The following is a 16,699-nucleotide window of genomic DNA, read 5'->3' as shown; positions in this document are numbered from 1 at the left end:
TACAGCCATCTAATCAGCTGAAACCAAAAAACTGCTTATCAAAGATACTTTCAGCTGCTTTCCTCTTCTGATAGCTAAGGCTGATTTGTACTTTAGGGTGTTTTTCTCTTGAGAAGCTATCTGTACTACTAGGTTTGGAAGACTGCATAACTATATCTGATCATATAACTATATATGACCAAAATGTGACATAAATGTCATTACATATTTACTTAAAAAACTTGAAGCAAGGCAGGAAATCATCCTAGAATCAGAGAGTATGCTCTCCATACAGACTATTTCAGGATTCCTAATGGATCACGTTATTTTGGGGAGACAAGGAGGAGGTTATGTTTTTTAAGAAAGTGGAGACATTCAAAACCATGCAGAACTATGTTATTTTGCATGAATATGAGAGATATGCAAATTCAGCTAGCTCTATCATACAATGAACCACAGAGTTAACCAGGTGAGACAAAAGAACACAGAAAATTAAGTACTAGGTAAGACTGTTCCTTAACAAACTTAGTGGACAGAAGCTAAACTATATTTTAGAAACACTACATAATAGTTAGAAAAGATAGATATGGAAATAACAGAGCAGCTACCAAGAGTTCAGGTCATACATACAGAGAAGTTTCCTTTGTACATTGTCTATTAAACTAACTTTGCAATGTAATGAATCGACCTGCCTTATAATTCTCAAAATTAAGTATTTCATATTTGCAAGCTATGAAAGAATAAATTTATATTTGGTCAATAGGATATTTAATTAATGGTGATTTCAATGTGTGCAATGTCTCACATGAACTGTACCTGCTGAAGGGACAGTATACTGTTTCTGTCTACATCAAGTTGGACCATTTTCATTTTCTCTTCCATGGTAAGTAACATTTGCTGATACTCTAGGAGTTCATCATCTTTTGAAGCTAAGATTTTCTGAAAAGAAGATAAAATACCATCAGAACACTTGAATAATTCCTAGAAAGGATTTTAAAGGCACTAAAAAATACCTTCCATTCTTCAACTTTTGCATTTACAGCTGCCATGAGTGGATCATCTTCCTCATTCTTTGCTTTCAGCTGGTCTGAAAGATCCTGAACCTAGACATGCCATTTGAATGAACATCACATTACTAAAAAGGCTTGGGCCTCTGTACAAACACACTATATCAAGTACATAATATTTAACAGATTAGTATTACAACAGCAAGGGAATGACTTCTGAGAACTGTGCATGACTATCATTCTATACAAAAACTTTTTGTGATCGACAGTCAAATTTTAAAATCTGTACCACATTCAAAGATCACACTATTTTTTAAAACCATTACTTTAGAGGAGTGTGTGGTTTTAACTGCATAGATAGAAAGCTTTAACTTAAGCTAAAATATTATTAGAAACCTAAAAAATATTTATACTAAATTATGAGTCATTTCTTACTTGAAATTTGTACCGATCTTTCTCTTTTCTTAACTCATCCATAATAATATCAGACTGTTGCACAATCAGTTTCATTTTGCTATATTCGTCAGTCATCTTCTCCATTTCTTGCACTGATTCCTCAAGGTTTTTCCTCATTTCTTGGTTTTGAATCTCTAACTTCTCATTAGCTTCAGTTAAATTCTGCAAAAATAAAGAAAACAGTGATTTTAGAAAGTGCCCATCTTAATAACTGAATAAGAAAGTCCTGAAAGTCTTACACAAAATTAGCACAGAATAGAGTATTTCCCCTCTAGGTTATCAATTTCAATAAATCCAAACAGCAAATATGACGTATCTCTCTCCCTCTCAGCAACTTCATTACCCCTGCCAAACTCATAGACACAGACTGTATGTATGACAGAACCCTACCATACTATGAATTCTCTTACTCCACATGACTTTATCTGTAAATTGACATAGTGTCATAAAAGACACTACGGTCAGTAAAGCTCCCATAGCTACTCAATAGAATGCATAGATTTTTACCTGAATTTCATCCAAATACTGGACAAGCTCAGAGCTTCTTTTGGACAGCTGTGATGTGTAATCAGAAACCTCTCCTCTTCGTGATTGAATTGCTTCCTTTTGAGAATCTATTTGCCTCTGATAGTCAACCACATCCTGACGCAATTGTTCATTCTGCACAAAAAGCAACCCAAACTTAAATCCACTTCTTAGAGTTGAAGACAAAGTTGTTGCACTTCTAGCGAGCTAACACAAAGAGCTAAGACATGTAAAACCCATCCAAATTCCTACAGTCTGCTTTTAAAAGTCTTAGAAGCCTCACCTTTTTCTTTATGTGCTTTTTCTTCATATTAAAAAGGAGGAAACAAGACCAAGAGAACAAAGCATGAAAAATATTAGAAATTAGCTTTGCTTTTGGAAGACTAAATATTAATCAATATAGAGACAAAATAAAATAACTTTCATTATACCTCTGCATGTATATACATACATACACATATATATAGAAGGGTATTTTGACAAATGATTATCAAGGTTTTACCCCAGAACAATAATTAAACAAATCTACTTGGCAATATTTAAAAAAAATAGTAAAAATTCAAAACCAAAAACCCAGGCCAAGCTAATGCATAGTAGGACTATTCAAATTGAAATATAAAGACTTCATAACCTCAATTAACTACATTTTATCAGAGCAGATGTACTACATATTGACTTTGCACTAGTAAATAGGAAATAATCCAAAATTAAACATCATACCAAATATTGTAAATACAGAAATATAGTAATGCATTTATAAAAAAAATTGAAAATATAATAAATCAGCAATAATTTTTGCTAACCTCTCTCCTGAATCTGATGTTTTCATTTTCAGCATCTTCAATTCGAAGAGCAAGCTACAAGACAGAAAACATTTATATGCATCACTGACACCACAAAGAACTCCAGAAACCAAAAAAGAAAACAACTGCAGAGCAATCCTATTTCATCAGTGGTTTCTTTTTTTTTTTTAATTTTTAATTTTTTTAATTTCAGATCAGATTTTTTTTTCAGAACATCAACTTTTCAAAATATTTGACAGAACAGCTTCTAGAGATGTCAAGCTCAAGCCCCTCTTACCTGTTCATTCACTTTCTTCTCCTTTTCCAACTCTCTTTCTGTTTCTGTTAACTGTCTCTCTTTTTGCTCCAATTGTTTTTCCAGTTGGCAGATCTCATCACGCAAAAAACGAGTATCACGACCACCAGCAGATTTTTGTGCCATCTTATGAACATAAAAATAACATTATAAATACAGTAGATATTCAAAGTAGAAAAAACTAAAAAAAAAAAAACAAAGCAGATACTAAGACTAAAATAAATGGGATTTTTCAAGTATATAAAAAAAGCAAGTAATTATTCATCCAAGACTGGTGCATATTCAAAAAACAATAAAAAGCATTTGCTAAAATGTAGGGCTATTTCATCACTTTAAAAGACTAAATACTAGTCTAAAATAAAATAATTAGAAGACCCCACCAGAGCACTTTACACACTAACAAAATTTTAAAACATACCTCTAATTCATTTTGAAGTTTCATCAGCTTGGTTTTAAAATTATTTTCTGTTAAATAGAATAGACGTAGTGAATTACCCAATAAGGTAAAAGACACGTAAAACAACAATGGTTAACCTAAGACTTTAAATATTTGGTTTCATCAAAGCAGTTGACTTCAGGGCAGTTGGCATTTTGTCCAGTTCTCTAAATTTTAAAAAAGCCACAAAGCAGCAAGAACAAAAATCTAAAAAACACGTTTAACAAATCATTTAAGAACAACATAAAAAAGCTTGCTTACCACATTTGGCTTGCTCTTCCCCCGCTTTTTCAACTTCTTCTAGTGCCAGTTCTACCTCTTGAGTTTTCATCTGAGAAAAGAAGCATAGCAAAGAAGAAATATTTACTATTACTATAAATTAAAAGATTGTTCCATAGACATCATGTTTAAAACATTTATTTGGGGAAATGTATTTGCATTTTCCATCTATATAACTATGTTATTCCAATTCACTTTCCACTACTAAATTCCAACAGCTACACAAGAAGGTACTCTGGTGCAAGCACACATTTAGCATATAAATTACCTTAGGAGTAAGCAGTATTTTCAGGAATGGGGGGAAAAAGAATAATTATGCTTCCATTTCAGCCAAAAAACCCAAAAAACATCTGCAGAACTGAAGAAAGTAAGCCTTAATACAAACCTTCAGTAGTGATTGAGTAATTTTAAAAAGGTGTATCATTTTTTCTGGAGTTTCATTTTTTAAGTCTTTCCCATCAACCTAACGAAAGAGACAAAAGTTGTTTTACACTAATATCAATGAAATCCACAAAATACATCTTTCATGTATGTGAAGGACCAGAGAGAGTTTAGGGAAGAAGATATAATAAAACTCCCCATGCTCTCTTTTTCTCAAGCACCTTGAACATGATATCCAGCAATCTGTCAGCTAGTTCCTCTTGACGAGGCAGAGTATCTGGATCAACTTTCATGAGCTTCTTCCAATCTAAAATGGGTGCCATATTGCAGGTATGACTTTTTTTTTCCTGGAATGAAGATTAAAATAACAGCTATCAGGTATTAGCAGTGCAAACCAATTTTAAGTCAATGATTTAATGGAGGCTGGCCACTGAACAACCAGATGATTCTAATAACTGTTACACTGATTAACATTCTGTTCACATTTTGATCTATTGCAAACTAGGAGGCTATAATAAAACCATTTTTTCTTTATGTTAAAATTACATCATGCATACTCAATGAGTTCTTAAAACTATCAGTGAAGATCAGGACACACATGAAATCTGTATTTTAACTTCAATATCCTCTTTTTCTTCTCCATCTCTTAATGGGGAAGACATAAATAAGCCAATGAACAAATGAACAATGAACAAACACAAAAATCATTTAACATTTAAAACACAACAAACACTTTCTTTAGTTTGATACTGTGAGCACTGACTTCTTGACATTCATTGTATTAAACATCGTTTCTTTTTGATCAGAATATTTGAATTGACAAAGGACATTAATCAACTTAGAAACTGAGAAAAATCCCATCAGAAAGTGGTGGAAAATTTTCTTCTGCTGCTTACCTACTGGTTGCTGTGGGCCACAGTGATTTCTCACACACCTATAAGTCAATGCAGTACCTGAAAAAGGCAGAAGGGATTTGAAATCTTTGATTATTCTATTCTTTGGAGCTGTCTCTAGACTTTCCAATCAATATTTCAAAAGGTAAATTCTGCCAAGTTTTGAACAGAAAGTTTTTAATCTACTTATTGCCCTAAATTATGAACATAGCACAAATGGTTAGGAAAAATTAATAAATAAATAAAGCTAACTAAAATAGTAATGAAGTATTATTCAAAAAACTAATGACACAGCAAGGGTATGTATTTTATAGAAAAAAAAATCAAGCTAAATCAATAACTTCAGCAATGCTTTATGCTGACCACAGTATTTTGACATCTGATCCATCACACATCCTGTTCCTCATTCAGCAGTTTAAAAACTCAACAACTGAAAACTCCTTCCTTAATAAAAGGCTGAAACTGGTATTACTTTCCAAAACTAATATGCATAAGCATTCTGAAAGAAGAGCTATCTGACTCAGAAATACAGTTGTATGCTTAAGGGAGGATAAAAATGACCTTCATCATTTCTGAATATGTGAACAACTTGAAAGGTCCCCTATATTTACTATATTTCTTCAATGTTTGCTAAACAGAAAACATGCATTATATTCAACCCATGACTTCACAAGGATGATACCTTATATACATTATTGCTTTTCTGTTTTGTTGTAATGGCAAAGGATAATATAAGGAGAATACTGGCACTTTGACTTATTCAGTTAATTGAATACTACTTGATTTCAGCAACACATTTGTCTAAGGATCAGAGTCCTTAAACATTTTCATTTTTTCTTAAACAATGAGATATAGAACTTAGGACTTTTAAATGCTCAACATTCAAAACTGTTCTGAAAGCAAATACACAAACTTATTACTGTCAATCCTTTCCTACCTTCCATCTCTGGTATACCTTTTTCCCTTAACTTACAAAATAATGTCCTAAAAAAATAGCAGTCCTAAAATTTTATCCAAAAGGAGAGGTATCTGTACATAAACAACTGAATCAAACTTACCGGGAGACTAGCTATAGTAAGGTAGAGGGGGAAGGGGGCACAACCTGTGCACAGTGTATGTCCCACAGTATACACATACTGTGAGAGAATTTATTTAATTGAAGAGTTTTTCATCATTTTTTTCATCCATTGTTCCCAGCTAAAACCTGTAATTTTAGAAAACAGATGATCCATGTAGTGAGATGCTGAGCTCATGGGTCTACAAAATGTGCGCAATAGATGGGTATTTGGTATTATTTTCCACAAGATTTTCTGGACTTACTCAGGGAATCAAACATACTTAAAACAGCCAGATGTTGAAAAGTCCAGCAGATTTAGGTAGAAAAGGAAGTCTGGAGGGTATATTCAAGTACTACCAATGCCCTGGTCTGACTACAGGAAGCCACGCAGGGCAGCCAAGCTCACATGGTGATACCTTCCCATCACAGCGAGATCAAGCACCACGAGGAAGAGCAGTTCCTTCCCCACCAAGGTGTGTAAAATGGGCAGCACAGAATCGTGCACTCGAGGGAGACTTAGCATCAAGAAGTACCGCAGTCATACGGTAGATGTGCTCTGCTAACTCCATTTGTTTATATGCGGTAATTCAGATTGAGATAGTTTTGTTTTTCAAATTGCATTTACCCAGAGTAGCTCTGCGAAGCACAGGATCTTAATTATAAGACCAAGACCCAACCAAGAGAGGATCTCTGCAGGGTTCCCATTCTCTCCTGTTTGGCATATCCCAGCCACAGGATACAGTGGTGACAGCACAGGATCCCTCCACGATACTGCTGAGACAATTTTGTCACCGTTTCATTCCAGCTCTTCTGGAATTAACAAATTGCCTTATTTTGCAGCCGCCTTCCCAACGAGGCGCAGCAGAGGCAGCAGCCGAGAGCGGACACAGCGGGACCTCCTTGCCCAGCCTCAGCCCGCGCCCGGGGGCGCCTGCCCGGGACCCGCGGCCGGCCCGCAGGAGCGGAGCGGCCCCGCCGCCGCCGCCAGCCCGGCCGCTCCCGGGGGAGCGCGGGCCGCTCCAGCCGGGGGCAGCTTTTGATCTCCTTGTCCGAGCACCTCCCGCCCCGTGGCCTCACCGCTCCCGGAGGATGACGGTGGCCGCTGCCAGGCGACGCCATCAGACACTCCCGCGGACCCGGAGACTCATGGACGCAGGGAAAGTCAGCGCTCCCGCGGCACCCACAGACAAGCCCCACGGTTCCAAGAGGGCTCTTCCAGTCCCGAGGGGCAGCCAGGAGGGTAGGGCGCGATACCGCCCGGGCGCGCCGCTTGCGCCGGGGTAACGGCCCCGAGCCCCACCCCCGCCACCGAGCGGACTCCTCAGGACTACAGCTCCCGGCATGCCTCTGAGCCGGCCGCACCGCCCACCTCCTTCCCGACACCCTCTACAGGGCGGTGAGCGGGGCGGTGCGCTTGCGCCGTGTGCGGCGGCGGCGGCGGAGCGCGCGGTGGGTGGCGGCTCCGGTGGCGGGGCTGTGGCCCCGGTGTTTGTCCCAGCCTCAGGTAGGGCGGGCACGGCGCGCTGCGGCCGCGACCCCGCGACGGGCCTTGCCGGGGGTGAGGGAAGGAGGGAGGAGTGGGTCCGGTGTAGCTGCTGCCCACGGTAGTTTCGGTCCGCTGTCTGTGCCTGCCGTGCCGCATCGGTGAGCTCTCCGCGCCTGCCGGGCTGCGGTGCGGCCTCGGCCTCTGACTACGCCGCTTGAGCGGTGTACGGGACCGCGCCCTGGTTCGGCCGCCTCCGCCGCCCGGCCTTCCCTTACCGTACCTGCCTCGCCCTAGGGCTGCAGGCAGCGTGCTGGTTCCTGCCCGGCCGGCGGGAGAGCTGCGGGACTGCCCGGATACGAGTGTGCTTTGGGGGTCGGTGGGGAAGAGTGGGGGCCAGAAGGCACGGGGAAAATCACACCTAGTGATTTCGAGTAGTAGTCGAATCCATTGGGTACTACTGGCCAGCAAGTCTGAGTTTTGGCAGTGATTTGATGGCCGAGAAAGTTTGGGATCCTGTATTTTAGTTAAATGGGTGTGAAGATATCTATTCAAATAAAAAAAAGAAAACTAGTAACCCTTCCAGGTGTGTTTATCTCCTTGTATTTATTTATTCAACAGCTGTGGAGAGCTGAAATGGATTTGTTTTGTTTTGTTTTTAATGGTAAGAGAAAGGTGATTATAACGCTATCTTTCTACGTCTGTCCTTTTTTTGATTAATAATTGTTTTCGATTTTTTTGCTGTCACTTGATCAGTGTTGATATTTAATGAAGACTGACAAAATGCAAGATGCCCTGTGCTCCTTATAGTTATGCAACTTGTTCCAGTCACAACACAATTTCAAAGACTTCTTTATCTCAGCTAGGGGTTAGTTAATTATAGTTCGATATTGGGTGCAAAAAGCAAAAGATATTTGGTGTAGTTAGGAAAGGGAAGGAGACTGGGTTATATTTAATGAATGGGTAATGTTACTAAAAATAAAATTAATTATGGTTAAGTGTAAGAAAATTATTTCTTAGTAGCAGGAACTTTTATAGGTGTAGGAGCTGTCACAGAAAATAATGGCACCTTAGCCACAAACTAAGCCTTCAGGAAATGAATCCTTCTGTGGTAGAGAAAATAATCAATTGATGCTAGAATGCTTCTGTATAGGAGCTTTCTTTTTAAATCATCTTCATCATCTTAGCAAGCTGTTAATGCGAGTATAGCTATTTAATATGCATCAGCATTTTTGAGTGTTCTGTTGCAGAATCAGCAGAGAACACTTTATTACATTTACTGGTAGTGAAACCATATCTGGTTTGTAATTGTGTAGTACAGCTAGTAAAGACCATTGGTGCAGAAGTAAAAGGTATTTAGATTTAAGGTGGACATGGAAACTCCAAAAATGAAAAAAAAAGTAAAATGAAGTATTAACCACACACACAATGAGGAAACATTTAAAATACAGTATGGCTTGGACCGAGTAAATTGGTTTTTCTTGTGTTTTTCATCACCTCACATGATGAAATTTGTGTAAGTGAATCATCTTTTAGTGGGAATAGATACTTGCCGTTCTGGAGCCAAGAAATTATTTCAGCTCCATAGTGGATGGTTTGACCTACTCTGATAGAAGAGTTAGGCATCCATGTTAAATCACAGCTTTGATAACAGTGTGCCCTTGCAAAGACCTAATAGAAAAACTGCACTGTGGAAAGCCTAATGGAATGTTATTTAAAGTATACAAGAAATCGTATACAGACCCAGCATGCTAAGTACAGATGGAGTAGCAGAGTCTGAGGGCTGTATTTTCAGCTTATACCTCACATGTAGCTTTTGTTCATTTATTCTTTGGAGTAAGCATGCAGTTTCTGCTGTTGTGTTTCTGGAACACTGAGTGGTGTTAAGTGTTATTTTAGAGACACTGTTTTTGCATCAGTGAAGCCACCAAAGATATTTTATGTAGTTACTCTAAATAGAACAAGATTGCTTTGTTACTGTTTCAATGTAGCAAAAAGCCCTAAAGGTTTGACATTTAAATGCGAGATTCTGTTACTGACTTTTTAAGTTACAAAGTGCAAGCTAGACCTGTGTGGTTTGTATTTCAACTGGCTTGTACCAGTTGCATTTAACAAATTGAAGCTAAACCACCAGCTAAAACAGTGTCTTCATCTCATCCATTTTAAACTGCATTACATTTTGGTCCTTGTTTGTACCAGAGTGACGTAGAATGTCCCAAGTGTTAGTTGAACTGCTTGGTTGCCAGCAAGTTCTTTTTGGTTGGGAGATCTTTCATCTGGCCTGCAACGTGTGTTTTAACTTTGTATCAGAACTGCCTGTGTTCTTCTAGTTAATCCTTCAGAACCGCCTGAAGAGAAGGCTGGAGGCCATTAACTTCCTGTGTAGTGAAGAGTATTTCGTAGTAGTCCCATGCCTCTTGATCTGGTGGTGAAAACCTTGCAGAAGAAGGTTTTCACAATTAAACTTCTCTTGTTATATTTATCCTGTTTTAGAATCTCAGCAAGATGAAAGGGGAATCCAAGCATATTTTGTATTATTTGTCCTCTCATCTTCCTAAATACCTCTTGCCTTCTAGATCAGATTCAAGCCCAGTCATTTAAATCTCAGCTGTGCATCTAAGTTGTTTCATATTGGAATTAAACCTTGGAGTGGTATTTTTAAGAGTAGATAAAGTTTAAGGTTTTGTTAGAAAGGCAAAACAGAAACAAAATGAGGATCTCTCTGTCCGTAAACACTTGTAAATCAGCAGAAAGAATGTTCAGTTTAACTCAAAATAAAAATAAACAAAGGTTAGCACGTAGGCAATACAAATTAGGACATTAGCAGAGCCTCAGAAGCTGAATTAAAATGCTATTTTTAAGTGGCTGTGCTACTGGTTTGTATATATCTCTGCTGATATGCATCAGTTCAGCTACCAGCTCTTACATTAACTAATTGGTCACCTGTTTAAAAATAAAAATAAGCCTTGGAGTGGTTTTAACAGCTCTTAATTTTCTTCCACCTTTGTTAATTTAAAGGTTTTCTGTGTGAACTGTACATAATGTTCTAAACAGTTTAGAACCTTTAGTGATTAATAAAGTTTGTCTCTAGAGTAAATAAATATCCAGTATTGCCTGATTATGTCTCAGTAAATTGGCATAACATGTTGTTATTAATGCCTTTCGATCCATGAAAGTACCAGTACTCATAGAAGAAAAATATTTAAATGTATGTTTAAGTTTATAAAGTTTGATAGTCACATGCGTCTAATGGACAAAAACATATTTGTTCCTGCAAGGGTCTTTTAATCTAAGGTGGCAGATAGCTAATTATGGAGTGCTAAATAGCTTCTGCATGTTTTCAGGATTGCAACTGTATTCTTGCCAAGATACACACTTGACAATTTTTTCTAAATTTTAATGGACAGAAAACAGCTTGTGCAGTCCCAAATTTCCCAGATGAGAATACTCTTAGAACATTACTATGCATTTTTTGACAGGTTTTCTTATGCAGACTACTGCATCTTGAAGCATGTAGTGTGCTAAACTGTCTGTAGTGTCATGCATTTAGTAGCAATGGTTGAGAAATATTTTGTTTTCTAAACTTTTAAAAGTGCTTTGGCTCTTGGTTTTTTGTCAATGCATTTTTTCACTTTTGTGGGACTTTCTTACATTTCACTCTTGTCTGTTATTCTTGAAGACTGGGTGAACTATTAGAGGGATCTCAAGAAGCTGGAAGAGGAAAACTGTGCCTTATGAGCCAAATGGGCTTGAGAATTCTGGTTCTCTTCTGCCCTTTCCACTTAATGTCTCTGTACAAACATGAAAATGGTGCAGTGCAAAGTGCATATTTCTGTGCCAAACAGCCTAAGAAATTTAGTCCAATGATAGGCTGTTTTGCACAGCCTGGGTATTCTTTTTTTTTTCCAGTTGACTCTCATGACTACTGTGCAGTTTCTGACTCTCAAGGCTTACCTGCTGCTTATTGTTTTCAGCTGTATATTCTTCACAACATGGTCAGATACTGTTGTAAATTAAAGCATCCAACAGAAGTCTTTGTAATAAAATATGTGAAGTACATATCTGTCCTGATTTCATCCAGTCAGATGGTAGCTCTGTGGCTGTGCACTAGACCACAAGCTGGCAGTCATACAGCCCAAGGGTTGGTTAAGGTATTTCAGGGGCAGTATTAGAAGCTGTGAAAGTAGCAGGTAGGTGAGATGAAAAAATAACTTGAGGGATGGTCATTCTCTTTGCATGTTTAGGACTAGGCAGTGGTGTAGTTCTCCCTCAAAGCAAGTCTGTTTTAACAAAGAAATTGTTAGGCAGCATTTTGCAGGTGTTTATCAAATACATTCAGCACTGGAAGTGAAGTAGTGACACTTGCAAGACCATACTTGGGTTGGTCGACATGTCAGTTGGGTAAGAAGGATAATATATTCACTCACATAAGCAGCCCAGTCATACCAAGGCTTCAGCAGCCTCTTGCACATCTGTGATTTGCAAGGTTCTCAGTCTTATATACTCCTTATATGACTTCTTACTTTCCAACATCAAACTGATAACAGATTAGTTGGTGTGAAAGTAGTTTTGGTTGCCAAGAAGCAGTTGCTGTTTTCCATTGAGTTTAATGGCAGGCATACTCTTGCCTGGCTTACCAACTACAGATGATCTTTTATAAACTTCTGTTTTAGTTTTGCGTTTTCAACATGTTGATTATCATTGCAGGTTTGGGGCTTTCAGTGTGAGGGTGGACCCAGCTACAGTAGCAGATAGAAAGTAGTAGTTCCGATGGCAAGACTTCCTCAAAATCTGCGTTGTTAAGCTAACATAAAGGACTGCAACTGGGTTTTTTTTCCATATTTATGCTTTGAGTCAGCAAGAGCATTAAAAGTACCCCCTAATCAGACCAGGTGGAAAAAATGTAATTTTCCTAACTCTGTGTATCTTTACAGTATATTTCAGGAAAATAAGACCTTAGAATGCAAGTTGGAAGTAGTAAAGTACCTGTGCTGCAGTTTTGTGCACTCTACAGGTTGTACGTGGCCTTACATTTCCCATTTTTCTCTTTGTGCTTAGTCTGGAAGCGTAAGTGCTTGAATAAGCACAGGGGACCTGACTGTATTTCCATTATGCTTGTTTTCAAGACCTAGTGCTTTAGCACACAACTAGAATTTGAGAGGGGTGTGATGCTTTAGAGGTTACCAAGTTTGGTACAGTTCAAGCAGTATGTTGTGTGACTTGTTGCTAAAACCAGAACAGGGCATTTTGTTGCATATATTCATTGCTTACAGTAAATTTAGTAAAACTGTCCAGGATTACCTGGAGTGTCTGACTCAAATGCTTGTCTTAAAAGACCAAAGTACAGCCATGTATTTGCATGTAGTTGTAATTGTATCCGTGATTGACAAGTACGTATAAAGAAGAGGGTGAATTGCAAAAAAAAAAAAAATTCCATGTTAAATTCCCATGTGAATATTTTCTGGAGTTCTCTGAAAAGTTTTTCTGATGATGAGCTAGCCACTAAAACATGAACTTTGGAGTTATCTAATATTGGAATTTATTGATGCTTGAGAGTTCCCTTTCATTCAAATGAAGACAATATTTTCCATACAACTGGCATGTAGGTAAGTGGAGCTCTGTCAGGGAGCAGCATAGTCAATAGTGATGTAGAGTGTGGAGTTCTGAGTGGAAAGAGTATTAAAAATTCAGAGCAAAATGAAAGGCTTGTGAAAGCATCAGAATGACCTAGGATTAAGGGATAAATAAAATAGATGTTTTGACATACTTTTTCACGTGTGGAAAAGTGAAAACCTACTAAAAATTGAAAGAGCTAATAATGAAGGCTGGTTAAGCTTTTCATTTCGATAAGATGCAATACTTAGGAATAATCTTGGGTTTTTGCTAGTTGGGTAACAGTAGCTGTTTCTAAATTAGTGTTGTTAAAGAATTAGAAATCACCAGAACCCTACTGACCTAACAATGCCTTTTCTTGAAGGTTGCATTTAAATAAATGTTAGAGTTGGTTTTGTGTGGTAATATTACTATGTCACAGAATTTAAAATAATAAAGGCTTGTATGTTGGAAAATCCTGACATATTTATTGGTCCTTTCCAGATGTCACTGCTTTTCAGTAGAATTAGTGAACTTAAAGAACTGTTCAGAAGCTGTTGCAAAAAGGGAATTTCAAATTCTGGCAGGGTAGAAGCATATGTTTCATATCCACCTTCTTTGAAGGGGGAACTAAAAAAGTGTGAGTTCAAGTTCAAAAGTGGGCTGTCATTTCATGTATTGCTGTAGCATGCTTGGTTTTCTTTTTTTAATAAGATTTCTCTGGCTGCCAAGAAGACCATAAATGCATTCAGTTTTAAACTTAGCTTAGTGTTTTAAAGTACTCAGATGGAGCCCATGGCAGGGGGATTGGAACTAGATGATCTTTAAGGTCCCTTCCAACCCAAACCCTCTATGATTCTATGAAAAAGATGTAGCAATATCCTTCAACATTGTGGAGGGGTTTTTTTACTTACTTTTGTTAATCACAAAGGTGGTGGCAGCTTTAAAAAAAGCTTTCTTGGTTGAAGTAACATCAATAGCCAGTGCTTCAAGTACTACTAAACCTTAACTGCCATTATGTGAAGAACACCAAATGGTTTGGTTTGATTTCTTTGAAATCAAAGTCCTAGTTTTTAGTTTAGCTGAACCTGCATATTGTATTCCTTCCTGTACTAACTGCTCCTTTGCCACTAGCTGTGGTGATGAGTGACTGTCATGCTCTCAGGTCTACACTGCAAACCACAAACAAGATCACCTATCTAGATCTCTGTGGCCTGTTTTTAGAGTTGAAGAAGCATTTGTACAGCACCCTCAGGCACATGGTGTGATTCTTGGAGTCGTCTTGTGCAGGGCCAGAAGGTGGACTCAGTGATCCTTGTGAGTTCCTTCCAGCTCAGCATGTTTTATGATAAATCTGAGCACAATTTTAAAAAAAACCCAGCAGACCAAAGAAAAAAAAAAAATCATCGGAGTTTAGGACAATAAAGCAGACTGTAGCTTTCAAATAGTTCATCAGCTTTGATGTGTGAACTGTGATAAGCATAAGGCTTCTGTGGATATGCATTTTCTGGCTAATATTAGCTGCTCTGTGTCCTATAATAGATGCTCTCCCTCTACAGGTTGGGGGAAAATACTTTTGTTCAGTCAGGTCTGTTTTCTCAAAATGAAGCCAATGTTTGATTGTCTGTGGCTTTTCACTATTTTTGGTCCCAATGGTTTTGCAGTGGTCTATGCAGTGTCAACCAGTGGTCAAAAGAAATACCTTTGACCTGTAGTTTCCTTCTTACTCTTCCAAGGCAGAACAGTATTTTCGAACAACCCAATGCACAGTAATTTCACCTTTTGATCAGTTCACCCATAAAATATTTTGTAAATAATCATAAAACTGCTGTTTAATAATTTCTAGGGCTTAGGAAGTTTATGCAAGATGAAGGAAAATAATGAAAAATAAAGTTTGTTTTGGGTTTTTTGCATGCTGTTTTTTAGGCAGTAGTCTCATGAACAGTCAGTGATATCAGCACAATTGGCAGAGTTGAGGAAAAAAAAATGACCTTTTTGTGAACTTCTACAAAGAATGCAAATGAGCCTAGTGTGACCTTCAATGGTAAGTTTAGCTTTTTATTGTTATTCATGTCCTATATCTGTCCTTGAACCCCTGCGTTTATGAAGTTCTACAAGTTTCTTGTTTGTTCATCAGAATGTTTGAAGTTTGGTTAAATTTTAATTGCTTTTGAAGTATTTTGAAAAAGACCTTTAAACCAAAACCCGAAAAGTAAATGACACACTATCTGCCTTGGCTAACTTAGAATTTTGTGTATGTTAAATTACTCAGGATTCTAGAAAACTTATTTTTCATAGTTTATCACTTTGCAGCACTCCCTTGAACTGCAGGGTTGTCTGCTGAAAACTACTTCACAATTTATTATCAATGCTTTTTTTTCTTTCACCCAAGTAAAACATGAAAAGAAGCAGTGTATCCACCTTGTGTAAGGCATTTTAAGGGTGAGATATTTTAATAAGAATATTTACTTTAAATACTAAACTATGTTACATGTATGACTTGAGGAAACTTTTCTCTTTTACTGACTTTTATGTATGGAGTGTCATTAGCTTCTAAAGTATTTGATACCTTAATTTGACTTTCTTTATCAAGTTTAGTAAGTAAAACTACTCAAGTTTGTCTACATATGTTTCAGCTTTTGTCCATGAAACCTCCTAGAGAAGATGGCTGACGTAAGCCTGAAGGAAGCAGCACTAATAGTTGGTGTGGTGGCAGCCTGCTACTGGAACAGTCTCTTTTGTGGATTTGTTTTTGATGATGTTTCAGCAATTTTGGACAATAAAGATTTACATCCTTCTACTCCGTTAAAAAATCTGTTTCAGAATGACTTCTGGGGCACTCCAATGTCTGAGGTAAATGGTTTGTGAAACACTTTGAAACATTTAGGAAATTGAAAAAAAACCTTGCACAGTGTTTTTACACTTATTTTTCCTAATGTGCTTTTAACAGAATAGCTTGGATTTGATGAAATTTGGTGGTGTTAGTGTTTTGTACAATAATATCAGGAACACATGTAGCTTATAGTCTTTGCCTTTGTTCCATAAAAAAATAAGGTAATAAAGTTGTACTGACAGCACATAGCTGCAAGATGTTATTTCCTATGTAATCGCAATATCAAAATATCAAAATTGAACAACTGACCATTTTTTCTCCTGCAAAAGTTAGATGTTGACATACAAGGGTATTTATTTCTAAATGCAGTCTTAAAGGAAAGATAACGCTTAAGCAACAAAGCTTGGAATTAGGATATTGAATACTTTAAATTTATTTCGGTGTGTAAAGATATATATATATATATACACATATATGTATATATGAATTCAGAGTTTCTAATTTGTAACCCATATAGAGTGGCTGTGTATAATCTGAAAAACTGCATTGGCATTGAAGCTCTTGGTAAACTGTTAAATGACAATGGCTAAAGGATTTTGGTACAGTTTTAAAAGTCACTCATGGTGTTATTGCTGAGCAAATAAATAAAAATTCTTTCCCATTCATAAGTTCTCTGCTTA

At 37.5% G+C, this 16,699-nt stretch overlaps 2 protein-coding genes across 5 annotated transcripts in view; one reads left to right on the top strand and one right to left on the bottom strand.

The window, feature by feature from the left end:
* The window catches only part of LOC131593132 (centrosomal protein of 290 kDa-like), a 50,148-nt gene extending 42,738 nt beyond the window's left edge, over nucleotides 1–7,410 (bottom strand). For all 3 annotated transcript variants that reach the window (XM_058865387.1, XM_058865388.1, XM_058865389.1), the window contains exons 1-12: nucleotides 7,189–7,410; nucleotides 5,058–5,114; nucleotides 4,383–4,508; nucleotides 4,166–4,243; nucleotides 3,763–3,832; nucleotides 3,484–3,530; nucleotides 3,048–3,191; nucleotides 2,771–2,824; nucleotides 1,950–2,102; nucleotides 1,422–1,604; nucleotides 993–1,082; nucleotides 796–918 (exon numbers count right to left, since the gene is read on the bottom strand). In XM_058865387.1, the coding sequence (XP_058721370.1) occupies nucleotides 796–918; nucleotides 993–1,082; nucleotides 1,422–1,604; nucleotides 1,950–2,102; nucleotides 2,771–2,824; nucleotides 3,048–3,191; nucleotides 3,484–3,530; nucleotides 3,763–3,832; nucleotides 4,166–4,243; nucleotides 4,383–4,484 (1,044 nt within the window). In that variant the 5' untranslated portion in view covers nucleotides 4,485–4,508; nucleotides 5,058–5,114; nucleotides 7,189–7,410. The remainder of the gene's footprint in view (nucleotides 1–795; nucleotides 919–992; nucleotides 1,083–1,421; nucleotides 1,605–1,949; nucleotides 2,103–2,770; nucleotides 2,825–3,047; nucleotides 3,192–3,483; nucleotides 3,531–3,762; nucleotides 3,833–4,165; nucleotides 4,244–4,382; nucleotides 4,509–5,057; nucleotides 5,115–7,188) is intronic.
* Nucleotides 7,411–7,514: 104 nt separating this feature from the next.
* LOC131573138 (protein O-mannosyl-transferase TMTC3) overlaps nucleotides 7,515–16,699 on the top strand; it is a 29,978-nt gene continuing 20,793 nt past the window's right edge. Inside the window, exons 1-4 of one of the 2 annotated variants that reach the window (XM_058826776.1) lie at nucleotides 7,557–7,615; nucleotides 8,216–8,258; nucleotides 15,113–15,230; nucleotides 15,823–16,039. In XM_058826776.1, coding sequence (XP_058682759.1) covers nucleotides 15,851–16,039 — 189 coding nt within the window. In that variant the 5' untranslated portion in view covers nucleotides 7,557–7,615; nucleotides 8,216–8,258; nucleotides 15,113–15,230; nucleotides 15,823–15,850. Of the gene's footprint in view, nucleotides 7,616–8,215; nucleotides 8,259–15,112; nucleotides 15,231–15,822; nucleotides 16,040–16,699 lie in introns of both variants that reach the window. The other variant, XM_058826777.1, reaches the window with a different exon arrangement.

The sequence above is a fragment of the Poecile atricapillus genome, chromosome Z (genome assembly GCF_030490865.1).
Source record: "Poecile atricapillus isolate bPoeAtr1 chromosome Z, bPoeAtr1.hap1, whole genome shotgun sequence".
NCBI classification, from domain to species: Eukaryota; Metazoa; Chordata; class Aves; order Passeriformes; family Paridae; genus Poecile; species Poecile atricapillus.
The sequence above is the reverse complement of the archived record's forward strand: the minus strand, read 5'-3'. Positions and strand labels throughout refer to the sequence as shown.